The 14,965-nt window shown below is 37.9% G+C and overlaps 2 protein-coding genes across 2 annotated transcripts in view; both read left to right on the forward strand.

Moving 5' to 3' along the window:
• BGRP3 (beta-1,3-glucan recognition protein 3) overlaps nt 1–5,188 on the forward strand; it is a 43,807-nt gene extending 38,619 nt beyond the window's left edge. Inside the window, 1 exon segment of the mRNA NM_001135200.1 lies at nt 4,950–5,188. The gene's annotated coding sequence lies outside the window, so the exon portion shown is untranslated.
• Nucleotides 1,219–14,933, forward strand: BGRP1 (beta-1,3-glucan recognition protein 1). The gene is given in 11 exon segments (NM_001043375.1): nt 1,219–1,316; nt 2,250–2,382; nt 6,917–7,141; nt 9,215–9,510; nt 10,151–10,281; nt 11,014–11,180; nt 11,288–11,432; nt 12,175–12,254; nt 13,365–13,507; nt 14,235–14,424; nt 14,791–14,933. Coding segments are annotated over 9 exon segments (1,488 nt in total). The 5' UTR covers nt 1,219–1,316; nt 2,250–2,270; the 3' UTR covers nt 14,424; nt 14,791–14,933.
• Nucleotides 14,934–14,965: the final 32 nt, after the last annotated feature.

Genomic DNA, 14,965 nt, shown 5'->3' on the forward strand with positions numbered 1-14,965 from the left:
TTTATTCATTTTTTTTGATTGATTAAAAATCAAAGCATCAAATTTCCGACTAACGCGTTCTAATGGTAGGTTTTGCATAGCTATTACCATCTTGCCTATTTCTGTTTTTTTTCTTTGTTCGGAATAGGCAGACGGGTTCACGACGCTTACTGCCGAAGTTAAATTTTAAAAAGCTTTTGTAATCCTTCAAATTTGAATGCTCAGATACTTGCACGCCAATAAAATTTCTTTGCCAAAAGAGAAACTGAGAAAGGAATACCTCCTTCTTGGGTCGAGAATAGTCCTAGTTTATAGTGATATTATTAAGTCTGGTCGATTTAAATTTTTTTAGCTTTCATAGTACTTCATTGATGTCAGAGATAAAATCGCTGCCGATCACTAAAGACATGACGTGTCATAACCATTTGTGAAATAGCTACTGTAATGAGAAGTTCATTCCAGAGCCAAATGGTACGTGGAAAGAATTATATCCTGAAGCCCGGTGTGTGAACGTAACGGTTCAAATCGGGATGACGGATCATCCCCAACAATTATTAAGATTCTCGATCAATTCTATGGTACGTTATAAAGTCGTCGTGGCCTAAGGGATAAAGACGTCCGGTGCATTCGTATCGAGTGATGCAACGGTGTTCGAAACCCGCAGGCGGGTGCCAATTTTCTAATAAAATACGTACTAACTGTAACTAATGTTCTCGATTGACCTCCACGGCGAAGGAATAAAATCGTGGAATAAAAATCAAATCCCCAAATTATGATTCGTGTAATTACTGGTGGTAGGACGTATTGTGAGTCCGCACGGGTAAGTACCACCACGCCTATTTCAGCCGTGATGCAGTAATGCGTTTCGGTTTGAAGGGTGGGGCAGCTGTTGTAACTATACCGAGACCTTAGAAGTCATATCTCAAAGTTGGATGGTGGCATTTACGTTGTAGATGTCTACATCAGGTGCGCTGTGAGCTTGTCCACATATCTGTGCAATAAAATAAAATAAAAAGAGCATTCACTACAACTATATTCCAATTACAATACGGGATTTCCCAAAATTATAACAGCAATCATTTGGAAGTGGATACTGTCAAAGTCGCAATCAATTAGTACCGTTGTGTGAAATCAGTCTAAAGTAAAAAAAAAAACAGTACAATAATTACGTAAAGATAAACTTATCGAGTCCAGCACACGGAGAATAGATAATACGCTAGCACACAACAGACGAAGACCGCAAATCGGCCAGTGCGGTCGGGTACGTCGCGTTCCTAACATATTCACACGTAAACATTTTACATGTTGTGTTCAATCAAACCTACCGAACCAAATAGGTAAGATACCTGATGCTTTGTAGATTTTTACTGGTGGAAGGACCTTTTGTGAGTGCGCACGGGTAGGTACCACCACCCTGTATATTTCTGTTGTAACTATACTGAGGGAGACCTTAGAATTTATATATCTCAAGGTGGGTAGCGCATTTACGTCATAGATGTCTATGGGCTCCAGTAACCACTTAACATCAGGTGGGCTGTGAGCTCGTCCACCGTTCTAAGCAATAAAAAAAGATCGATTCTGTTTGAGACACAATAAAATTTTCACACAGTCACGTGGCTTCGACGAGTTCACAAACGTCTCCCAGAGGTAAGTAATCAATACTAATATATAAATCTACAGTGGTTTTTACGGATGTTCCTTTATAACTACTAAACCATGCATCCGATTGATTTGAAACTTGGTATACATGTAGAAAATACATGTACTTAATGGATAGGAATATTTATGTGAGTGTTGGACTCCCTACACCAGTTGCAGGGGCGTTAATGATGAGAATCTTTGTGGGGGTGAGAAATAATAATGTTAATTTTAAATGCCCAGCGAAGCGGACGGGTACAGCTAGTGAGTTCATAATAATATAATAAGAGTTATAATTTTCATGTTCATTGACGAATAGTCGAAGAAATCAAGTACAACATACAACCCTAGAACCGAAGAAAAATCTGATAATATTCAATTTAAGCCCGAAAAATAATAATTAGGTCGGATCGTATAGAAGTTGGTGTAAAATCAAAAACATTAAGTTTACTTGATTTTTTTTGTTATTGTGATTCTTTCGTAAAGCATAAATATATCTTTTAAATTAGATTTAACGTTACAGCGTTACATCGGCTATCAGTCTTCGTGACCGTGAAAATTGCTGAGAATTCGAAACGCCGGATAAAGATGAACCGGTTTTTCGATTGCTTCAATTTAATTATTTATTTCAGAACACAACATCCGTAACGAGAATGTACAAAACATGTGTGTGGGTCTTGTTATTTAAAATCGTGCTGTGCTACGAGGCACCACCGGCCACGCTCGAAGCAATACACCCTAAAGGACTTAGGGTTTCCGTTCCAGGTAAGTGAGATGCATTTCAAGAACAAACAATCTTATCCAACCATTAATCATAAGAGTCAGCTATACGACTACGGCTTCTCGAAACTACTACCACAACCAGCCTTTATCTATTCATCACTGCAGCCCCCTCAATTCAATTCCTATCTCACCATCTCATTCCTGATGCCCAAGCTTCTTATTAAGCACCAGTGGCATCCGCACAATTCTCGACACCGAAGTTCACGATGCTCTACAGTCGGCGGCATATAGAAGCAAATGCCATGGAATGTTCCGGAATAGACTTGTTTCGAGGAGGTGGTCACGACCCTTAGTGTTGAGGAAACCGAAGCGAAAAGAAGGCATCCGTCTCCTGCCTATATCTGCTACAAAACAACCACACGTTCAGAATTAAAGGATCGATTGATGTCTTAGAACGTGCTTGAAATTTTGAACTAACATCTTAAATAAGCTATCATCATTTACTGAAAGACCCCAGTCGCCAATTAATATAAGATTGAACGTGAACTCATTCATATAAGGCACATACAGCAGCTATAATACAAGATTGTTAATTTTAATGCTTTGATTAACGCCATTGAACTATCATGTAAATTTTTTGTTAAACAAATTTGACCATTAGGAAATTTATATGATTCCCCATTTATTTATTACTAGCTGACCTGGCAGACTTCATACTGCCTCAATCGATAAATAAAATACCTAAACTTTTGTATAAAATAAACTTAAAACAAACAAAAGGAATCCGTCTGACGGAAGACACATCAAAGGAAAAAAATATATTAATAAACAAATATTAAATATTTATCTACCTTTTAAACCTTCTCTGGACTTCCACGAATAATTCAAAACCAAAATTAGCCAAATCGGTCCAGCCGTTCTCGAGTTTTAGCAAGACTAACGAACAGCAATTCATTTTTTATCTATATAGATTGGGTAAAGCAAGTAGGAAAGGGAGTTTAAGGAAGCAGTTGTCGAACCCAATACGGTAATATCATTTAAACTTAAAACGTAAGTCAAATGTGTCATAGTCTAAGATTCGCGAAATCCAAAGAAAATATATTATACTTATAATATTATTTGCCGACATTCGCTGTGTATTGATGATACTTCCAAAATTTAAGATCCGGTGAAACCAATTTATAATATATTCTCCAATTCATTTCTTAAATATACGTATACAAAAACATTAAATAATAAGGATAAGGAAATTACTGCTGTGATGGAACTCTAATAAATTATAAATTATTCATCGCTTCCTTAACAATTGTTGAAGCGTAGTCATTGGAATTTGATTGTGTTCATAAATTTTGAAGCCTCCACTTAATATATATGTACTGTATAATAGGTAGGTGGTTCATTTATTAGATACATTGTTTGTTTTGTTAAATTTTCGTCATTATCATTGTATCATTTATTTTTATTCATTCGCTAAATTTGAAGACGACTTTGACAGCCTCATTAGGTTAGTTTTTTTCCTAACAAAAAAGTTTGACTAAAGAAATAGTGCCGTGTAATTTACTGGTAATAAATACTGTTTAACCGTAAAGCATTAATGCTTTACGATTTGAAAGGACAGGAGCGATATAAATTCAATTCGAGAAATTCAAGAGACATCGAATTTCATGGGTTAAGATGGGCGTTGGCTTTCGCGTAGTGAAAACTGTGAGAACCACTTAGTAGCAGGCGCACAGTGAGCTCATAATATATCCGTATAAGAAAGAAACTGGTGGCAGGACCTCCTGTGAGTCCGCACAGGTAGGTACCACCGACCTGCCTATTTCAGCCATGAAGCAGTAATTCGTTTCGGTTTGAAGGGCGGGGCAGCCGTAGTAACTATACTCAGACCTTAGAACTCATATCTCAAGGTGGATGGCGGATTTACGTTGTAGATGTCTGTGGGTTCCAGTAACCACTAAACACCAGGTGGGCTGTGAGCTCGTCCACCCATCTAAGATATAAAAAAAAACAACCATACTTATCTATAGTCGAGATAATAACATGTCAGCGCAGAATCAAACGACGAAAGAACAAATTCATAATTAATTGCGTAACATAACTTCGCTAGGTTAAATTAGGAATTATTAGCACACACTGGATATTTGAGTTCATAGTTTACTGGGTTTGAAAATCGGCAATTCCATAGGTAACGTAATATTATATGTATGAAAATACATAAAATGCTAATATTGAAACTTATACGTTTGATGTTTGTGTTACTGAATCACGCATCACGCAAAAATGGCGGAAAGTAAAAGAATCGAATTTCGCACAAAGTTCGTTAACACATTGAATGCCGTGTAGATCACCGGTGCCCTACGCGGCGCACCGAAGCAATCATATCGATTTCTGATACTAAGCGCGTCTGGATTGCCTAGCTTTGCCTTCTTTTTTTTAGATCTCTAGAAACAAATTCAGTCTCAGTGTCTTCGGATTCGTCTTTGCCAGAGTGAACTAGACATTCCGGTGTCTTAGCAAGAAGATCGAAGGAGAAATCGACATAATGACTTCAGTGCGTCACGTAGGGCACCGGTGACCTACATGGCAGTCAACGTGTCAATAAATACTGGTTTTACTGGTGGTAGGACCTCTTGTGAGTCCGCGCGGGTGGGTACCACCACCCTGCCTATTTCTGCCGTGAAGCAGTATTGCGTTTCGGTTGGAAGGGTGGGGCCGCCGTTGTAACTATACTTGAGACCTTAGAACTTATATCTCAAGGTGGGTGGCGCATTTACGTTGTGGATGTCTATGGGTTCCAGTAACCACTTAACACCAGGTGGGCTATGAGCTCGTCCAACCATCTAAGCAATAAAAAAAAAAGAAAAAAATTTTAATACTTTTATCGGCAATACCGGATATAAAATATTTGGTATACAAATATCTATATACCGGTTCGCTTGCTCGTGATATTACGTACCAATAGAACTGCAAATCGCACGGCAGTTCAGGCACAACAATGTTAAACAAGAAACTCTTTGTCCGGGGAAAATTTAACGTGTTCCATTCGTTATGAATTCGAAATTTAGCTAGGGATAAAACCGCGAGGCACTTCCAATTAATTAATGATTCAGAGAGAAACGTAGCGTTGAACGCTTGCTCGATATCAACTTGAGTAATTAAGAAAACAAAATTGCTGTAATATCAAATCGATTTTGAGTGTACCGCTCTTAGTTTAAACGTATTATTTTAATTCAATAATAATTCTTAGAAACGATTTTTTTTGTTATACAAAAACCGCGAAAAGCTTTATGTGCGATCACGATAGGATGTTACCAAAACGTGTTGGTTAAAAACCTGATTTAAATGAAAAAACTTAAGATTATATTTTATTATAGGATTGTATAGTATAGTATAGTAAATAGATTGTGTATGCGAATTAATAGTATTATCGCTCTTTTTGCCTTGATTATACATATCATCACTGTTTTTTTGTTTTTTTTTTGTTTGAGAGATTACTGGGGGGATTACCCGGAGGCCTTTCCAGTTTTGCTAGGGTTCATCACTGTAATATTTCAAGATAGAAAACAATGGAAAATGCTAGAGGACGCTTATGCCAATAGACACGCTGTATTGAGAGACATTCTGTTAAATAAACAAATATTAAATCATCAGTCCTAAAAGCTTAGAATAAAGGGCTCATTGACTATGCCTCACAATTCAGAACTCGGCAGTTCGCGATTAGACCCGTTTTACTATATTTTTCCTCTTTCCTTCCACTTTGCTTTCTTTGTCTTCAACTTTGCCGGTAATCACCAGCTTTTCAAGAATATTTCCGTTTTTTTCTGGTACTGTATCCAAAGTACTGTAGCATTCGCTTGGGACAAATGCTAGAAAGTCTTGTATTAATTTTGACAATCGCGTTAGTCTGATATCCAATGCATGGGATGCGTAACGGTCTCTCAGCACCAAATTTCGAAAGTAGCTTACTAATGACAAATACCACTATTTAATACTACTACTAAATGAAAATCTTAATAACTCGTTGGGTCTTCGTACAGCCTCACGGGGACACTGCACTGACCTCGGTGAAAATCCCTCTATCAGATCAGAAGTATTTATAGTTGTGTCTTCAAATGAACTAAGCACATTCTAGTAATATTTTCGATGACGTGCCATCAGGAACACGCGCCTGCGTCACACCTCTTATTATTATTATTACATATGTGCGTGGATGAGCACACGGACCACCTGATTTTGAAAGGTTACCGGAGCCTATAGACATCTACAACGTAAATGCCGCCACCTACCTTGAGATATAAGTTCTAAGGTCTCAGTATAGTTACAACGGCTGCTCCAAACTTCAAACCGAAACGAATTACTGCTTCCCGACAGAAATAGATGAAATTCTGATTTGTATACCGTGCACTACCAGGCATTGGCATGTCAGGTGTACATAAAAACCAATGTCAGTTTGTTTGCCTGTCTGTCCATTTACAATACCTATAAAATTTTCATTTTGGAGAGAATGCGATGTCATGACAGTCACAGATTCGTTAAATATATTATTTTGTGAACATTAATTAGTTACAACTTTCAGATGAGGGCTTCTCGTTATTCGCGTTTCACGGTAAACTCAACGAGGAAATGGAAGGCTTAGAGGCCGGCCATTGGTCCAGGGACATCACGAAGCCAAAAAACGGAAGATGGATATTCAGAGATCGAAATGCTGCGCTGAAAGTCGGAGATAAGATTTACTTTTGGACTTTTGTCATAAAGGACGGCTTAGGATACAGACAGGATAACGGGGAGTGGACAGTTGAAGGTGAGAATCGTCGATTATGGCACCTTACACCAATAAATATAGTCGAAGGATATTCTCCATGCTTCGTTTTTACTTCACCTGTAGTTACTTGTGGTAGCTATGCGCGTTTTAAGACCGCGCGGTTATATACCAAACTTTTTATCCTTTATTACTAGTGGTAGGACGTCTTGCGAGTCCGCACGGGTAGGTACTACCACCATATCTATTTCTGCCATGAAGAGAACGTAACGCGTTTCGGTTTGAAGGGGGGAGCAGTTGTTATAATGTAAAAACTGAGCGCTTAGAACTATATCTCAAGGTAGATGGCGGCATTTACGTTGTACATGTCTATGGGCTCCAGTAACTAATTCACACCCGATGGGCCGTGGGTTCGTCCACCCTTTTAAGCAATAAATAAATAAAAAAGTATACGGATAGCTTCCGTCCTACTTACTATTGTCGCCAAGCAGTCGTCGCTTTTGGTTTGACAGTTGACAGCCGATACACAACGTACTGTCATTGTCGTTGTCATGTCTTAGCCTTTTTTATTGAACTTTAAACGGGTGGAAGAGCTCACAGCTGACCTGGTGTTAAGCGGTTACCGGAGCCCGTAGACATCAGCAATGTAAATGCCACTGCTCGCTGCAAGTCGAAACGCGCTACTGCTTCACGGCAGACACAGGTGGTGGTACTTACCTGAGTGGGATCACAAGACGCCCTACCACGTTTAATTACGCCATTTACCATTATCAACGGTTCCCAGTTCCAGTCCAGATTATTAAAGTTGTTTGTATTCGCGACATAACTTCAAAGAAAGAACTTGTCTTAAGTCAAGAACCAGTGAAAGCATTCCTATCATTTAGAATATCAAACAAACAAAATAAACGAAGTTCAAAGCCTACACGCAATATATTTGGTGAATCGAGACGAATATAAACATAATCAAGACAGCGGGGTCAGCTGAGATCATCAGTGTAATTAAGTAAAATAAATATTTATCTCTAACCATACGATTGTTCACAATGTGATAGCATAAACGGTTTATGTAACGTTAATACGCATATAAGATGATGCTTAAAGTTACCACAGAATGATAGGTTGTTCCTTGCATGCAATTTGTTCCATTCCAGTTCCTGTGACCATTCTATACAAACAAAACTGTGCACCTTTGGCTACAAGGGAAGTTCACAGAGGCTCACAGAATCCCTATTTTATAAATTTAAATAAAAAGTTTTACCTATGAAGTTGCCGTTTCACAATGTTCTGGCCATTTGATATTAATTTATGTCTGGCAATAACTTAAAAGTTCAAATGAATTTTATTTTAAAAATATGGAATTATCTTTTAAATTACATTAATTAATTATTGATTACTGTTTTGTTGTCGCTACATTTGTAGGGTTTTGGATGGGATGAACTATCGTGCTGGTAGCGCACGCATGAACGTATTATGGTATGCCTTGCGTTGCCTAACAAACTTTTAATCAATATGCGAACTTGCAATGAATAATTGACTCTTTTTGATAATTGTGTGTGTGATGATTGTGTGTTCAGCAGCTAGGCAATGCTCCAAACAAAAACTTACTCCTAAAAATTCATGGTCATTGTATAGAGGATCATCAAAGTAAGTAGCTACAAATGGCATCAGCTTTACTCCGAGAAGCTCACGTATCTTCGGCTGGCCTTGTTTAATCGCTCGTCCTCGCTGCTCCTACAGGACAGTGCTCGATCTTATACAGCACAACAGACGGTCTCTAAGTAATAAATGCTCGGGAGTTTTGTGTCATCCACTGTGCTCACCAGATCTAACAGCAACAGTAACAACCTACTTCTACTTGTAAAATTAATAAAAAAAATATATATAATAAAAAAAAATATTGCCATTGTAGGCAGACGAGCATATGGCCCACCTGGTGGTGAGTGGTTACCGTCGCCCGTGGACTTCAGCAATGCCAGGGGCAGAGCCAAGCCGCTGCCTACCGCTACGTATTTAAAAAATCCCTTTAGCTTTAAACCGCAACATTATAGGTAAATACTTAATATTAAAAAGTGGCTTTTAATAAAAAGGCTATATACAAAATTTGTTTTCAATTAGGTTTCGTAGATGAAGCCGGTAATCCAGTAAACACAGAGGGCTCTGAAATAACACCAGGAGTAGAATTCACCAGCACCAGTCTGAACCCAGAGTCCCCTCAGTCTATACCCAATCAGCCTCCAGACAGCCTGCCCGCTAAACCACCATCTGAAGGCTATCCCTGTGAGCTATCGCTATCCACAGTCTCAGTACCTGGTTTTGTATGCAAAGGGCAGCTGCTTTTCGAAGATCAGTTCAATATACCAATACACAAAGGGAAAATTTGGGTACCAGAAGTAAAGTTCCCTGGTGAACCGGTAAGTAAAAACACCAATGCCTCATAGACCACACTAACTTTTCTAAGTATTGATACAAATAAATAAAACCAGGAACGGCTGTAGCTAAAATATTTTTGGAGGTCCGTATACGAGTATATTTTTAAAAAATGCTAGCTTGTGTTAGTCTCAGAAGGGTAGATTTCAAAATTATTTTAAAGGCTCTAGAAGGTCTGAAGAGATGAGCTGGTTCACCAACAAGTGATTACCGGATCCGGGCATCACAATGTTGTCAATAATTTGAGATATGAGGTCAAATTCTATTAATTCAATATTGTATTGGAACCTATCTGCTCCTCGACAAATATATTGAGATTTAATAATAGCTCTTCTATTGAAGAAGGTCTTACAAAATTCACATTAAAGAAACGGTGAAATTAAAGGCTTTTGTTCCTTAGACATGTGGTTACCGGAGCTCATAGACATGACTGAGCGAATGCTAAATAGCCTGAAGTCAACAGTTCAAGTACCAATTGCATTCTATAACGGCTGACATCTCATACCGAGACGTTGGACTGCTTCGCTGCAGAAATAGACCACTAGTAATTTATGAAGAAGGTATCGTGACGATATCACAATGTCTTAATGACGAAGCTCTTGATCTCTTATTACTCTTTAACAGGATTTTCCCTTCAACGTATACCTAACCGATAATGCAGAAGTCAACGACGGAAGGCTGATTATAAAACCAACTACCTTGGAGTCAAAGTATGGCGAGGATTTTGTTCGACAATCTTTGGATCTGTCAGAGAGGTAAATGTCAGTATTGGAGGTCTTATGACCAGAAAAAAAGTTGCGCTCAGTTCACACAAACGTATTTTATGTATCCTATCCGGGTATTCTTAAACTTATACTCTTGCCTTTCCTTTACTGATGTGCTTAATGCAGAAAAGTGAGAACATGTGAATTAGTTGTACATTAAACTATTCATTTCTTCTACTACCAGACCAGTTGTCTAACTAGGAAACAAAAATATGAGTACAACAAATATGAAATAGTGATTTATGCTAAAATATGAATTAAATAATTTCACGGAACACGATAAGTCCTAAACAATAAAATAGCATCTACCTGAATTTATATCGAATATTAATTTGCTGAGTTACATTAGTAGATCTTAATGGATTTAACAAGTTCACATCAACACATATTAAAAATCAGTAATCCGTTCTTACCATTCAACAATACGAATCCTAATCGCTATCAATTGTTTTTTATTTTATTAACATGAGTTCTAAGTTCTCAGTATAGTTACAACAGTTGTCCCACCCCTCAAACCGAAACGCTTCTGCTGCTTCACGGCAGAAGTAGGAAAGGTGGTGGTACCTACCCGTGCGGACTCACAAGACGTCCTACCACCAGTAAAAAATCGGTATCGATACCGATTGCATTGTATGGCATTTTAATGTTGGCAGTTCATTTTGAAATACCTGTGAGATTAAGCCGCCGCTTAATACTAAATGAGTAATGAAAGATTACTTTCAGATGCACTGGAACCGTAGGAACAGCTCAATGCTTGCGAGAAGCTTCTGGTCCTCTTATTTTGCCACCCATAATAACTGCGAAAATCAGCACTCGGCATCAATTTGCCTTCAAATATGGACGTGTCGAGATCAGAGCTAAAATGCCAAAAGGAGATTGGCTTTATCCTGGTAAAAATATTCAATGCGTGACATAATGGACTAGGCGTTCGGCGCCCGGTTTTCAATCGAATATAAGCCTAGTAAATGCTAGCTTGACAATTCTTTTGAATTTGCAGAAATATTGCTCGAACCTCGTGATAATATATATGGTGTCCGGAACTACGCTTCGGGGATATTAAAAATCGCTAGCGTCAAAGGAAACGCTGAATTTTCAAAGAAACTCTACGCAGGTCCTATAATGACTGGATCTGATCCTTATAGGTACACTAATTAATTTATCCTATTACATTTTTTCTCGAAATGACATCGAGATTGAATCGAGATGTCTATTCCTGTGTGTGTGTCACACCTTCACTACGAAACGAGCCCATATTGGTCGGCCGCGATACTTTCAGCTGGTGTGAACGAAGAAAACTATGGACTATGGACATAGTTTTCTAGTTCTCGCCGTTGCGGACCGATTTTTTTTAGATGTTTATAAAAGTTCTATAAATTGTATATATGCAGTATATTTTCACAAAGTTATAGCATTTAATCTACCCTAGTGCTGATATGTCAAGAAAGGTCTACCATGAACTGTTAGAAATATCATTGGGGGCGCAGATGAAGGTTTACAATTTTATTTGCCGCAGCTAAGGGTAACATTACCTGTACCATAAGTGGTTTTAGTAACGGTAACTTCATGGGCGACGATAACCACGCACCATCAGGTGGGCCGTATGCTCCTCTGCCCACAAGGGTAATAAAAAAAAAGATGTGTCCGCGAAGAATTATTTTCAAAATGCAGTCACAGAAATGTGTGAAATGGTATAAATTTTAAATTGTGAAATTTTACTAGGACCTATACTGACTCTTTATACCAATGTTTTGCTGTGGGAAAAATTCTGCAAAGCAACCTCAATCCACGGTATAAGAGAAAAGAGACAAATAATCCAATTGTTACCTCATTAACCATATTATGACGTGGTATCAAGAAGTAAATTTACATTAAAACATATTTCAGATCTTTTTATCTTAAAGAAAACATTGGGTACGAATCATGGAATAACGATTTCCACAACTACACCCTAGAGTGGAGACCAGGTAAGCTTGAAATACATAATCAGATACTTAAGGCGCTGTGCAATTTCAAGTTGACACGAGCTTTGTAAACGGCTCACTGATCTTGACGTAAAGTTGAAAATAGCATTGTCATAGCGTGAAGCTAGTAGCAAAGCGTCATGTGAGCCCGCACGAGTGGGTACCACTACCCTGCCTATTTCTGCCGTGAAGCAGTAATGCATTTCGGTTTGAAGGTCGGAGCAACCGTTATACTGTAAAAACACATTTCTCAAAATGGGCGGCCATGTCTATAGGCTCCGATGACCACTTAAGACCGGATGAGCCGTGAGCTCGTCCACCCACATTGACAATAAATAAAAAACATATATTTTGACCTCTAAAGTCCAAGTTCGTTTGATTCGAATTTGTTCAAATAGTTTTTGAAGTAGTTGAAATCTATAAACGAATTACAAGAATCTTAAAAATCTATCCAAAAACTCTCTGTCATTCAATGCGAGGTTTGCGTACCTTGAAGCCTTAGTTGATTAAATTTGAATTAAGAAATACAAATTCAAAGTAATTCAAAGTAGAAGTCTACTTTAAATAGAGATTAAATTTAGAAAAATTCAAATACCTACACTGTCCGTATGAAATTGTTTAGTTTACATTAATAATTATTCATTTTATTTCAACCGACAGTTTTTCTTTTTGGCATGGCTATAATGGGCGTAGTAGCCTAAAGCAATTTCGTTTTATTAAAACTAGATGATGACTGTGCTTTGCTCGTTTTTTTTTTATAACGCCATCTTGTTTGTCTTTAAAGCGGTTAGTTGCCCTCAATTAAGAAAAATAGTATTATTATTCGCCAATAGATGTCGGGAAGAGTTGATTATTGAAAACACGAATAAAACAACATTTTCTGAAAATAAATCGTAGCTAGATCGATTTATCGCCCCCGAAATCCCCTGTATACTAAATTTTATGAAAATCGTTGGAGCTGTTTCCGAGACTCAGATTATATATTATTATATTATAATATACAAGAATTTCTCGTTTAAAGCTATAAGATATATATAACAGGGCCATAACAAAAAATATTTTATATCTTCAAATTATCATTTTACATTTTCTAATGTTTTTTATCGTCAACAGATGGCATTACGTTGTTAGTTGATGGAGAAAGTTATGGCGAGATAAAACCAGGAGAAGGTTTTTACAACGTGGCCAACTCATATAAAGTTGAAGCAGCGCCGCAGTGGCTTAAAGGCACAATCATGGCGCCTTTTGATGAATTGGTCAGTATTTCACTACTATGAAACGTCTCCTGTGGTATTAAAAATGATATTATAGTCACGCCTATAAGCTGATTTTGAATAAAACGACGTTGACTGTTTACCATCAGGTTGGTCACATGGCTCTCTGCGTTCACAGGAAATAATAAAAACAAAGATAACTTAGATATCCTGTCTTTAAATGGGCAACTCACACGCCAGCAAGTATCAATAAATAAGTTACACGGTGTGGGTAGAGAGCTTAGCAAAAATTGGTTATCTATTGTTACGCGCTGGGGTTCGGAATAAATAAAAATTCTACCGAAGTACAAATTAACACTGTCTTAACACTTAGAACACTCACAGAACACTTTAAAATTCTTAATTCACTTCTTCCGCTTCGCTTCAGGTGATCCGTTCGCTATTTCGCTTCGAGTAGTTCTGATCACTAACGCCTTCGTGTCATCTCTGCAACGCTTTTATAGTCGATACCAAATCCCTAGAACTTTCGAAAACATTCTGGGCAAATCGAGTAGCTTCTATGTGTTTGCGCTATTTGACAATAGATGGCGTTGTACTTCTCGAGCGTTCTCGTTCGTTTCCGTTATTCGACGATAGATGGCGATACTATTATGGGCATAAAACCATACGTCGCGTTTACAGATAACCATTTCTATAGAGTAGGAGCGAGTCTCTCTATCTATAGAAAAAATATGCATATTTAAATTAACTTTTAATAAAAAAATTGCAGTTCTATGTGTCGATCGGTCTTAATGTGGCTGGAATCCGAGAGTTCTCCGAAGACATCTCCAATAAGCCTTGGAAAAACTCTGCCACTAAAGCAATGCTCAAATTCTGGGACGCCCGTAGTCAGTGGTTCCCTACGTGGGATGAAGATAGCGCTCTTCAGGTGGACTATGTTAAAGTTTTTGCGATATGAGGTAAGCTAATACTTTCTAGTGTCTTATAGTTGGTTGTTAGTGGTAATATCAGCTACCTATTTCGATGGTAAAAATGAGATTACTGGTGGTAAGGTACCATCCTGCTTCTGCTCCCAAGCAATCATGAGTCCTGAACTGTTGAACCAGCATTGTACATTAAAACTGTAAGTTCGATTTTAAGCCCCAATGTGCGTAGCGTCGTATCTTAGTATGAATTAGCGGCTCTCCTGGTGTTAAGTGGCAACCGGAGCCCATAGACATCAACAACACAAATGCCGCCATCCACCTCAGCAGAGGGTAATAGGAAAGAAAGAAGAAGACATCTTTGTAATTGTCACTTATAAAATTGTATTTTCTTTGTTACAGATGCTACATCAGAGAACATAGTGGGGATTATAATAATTAACAACGTACCTACTGAATGCAAAATTCGGATCCGATAAAGCGCTATCTCACTTCAAGTCATTTGCCTGCCTTATTTGATAATAAAAACCAATTTTTACCTCCAATGTATTATTTTATTTCATTAGTACATTACTTA

This window comes from Bombyx mori, chromosome 11 (genome assembly GCF_030269925.1).
Source record: "Bombyx mori chromosome 11, ASM3026992v2".
NCBI lineage: Eukaryota > Metazoa > Arthropoda > Insecta > Lepidoptera > Bombycidae > Bombyx > Bombyx mori.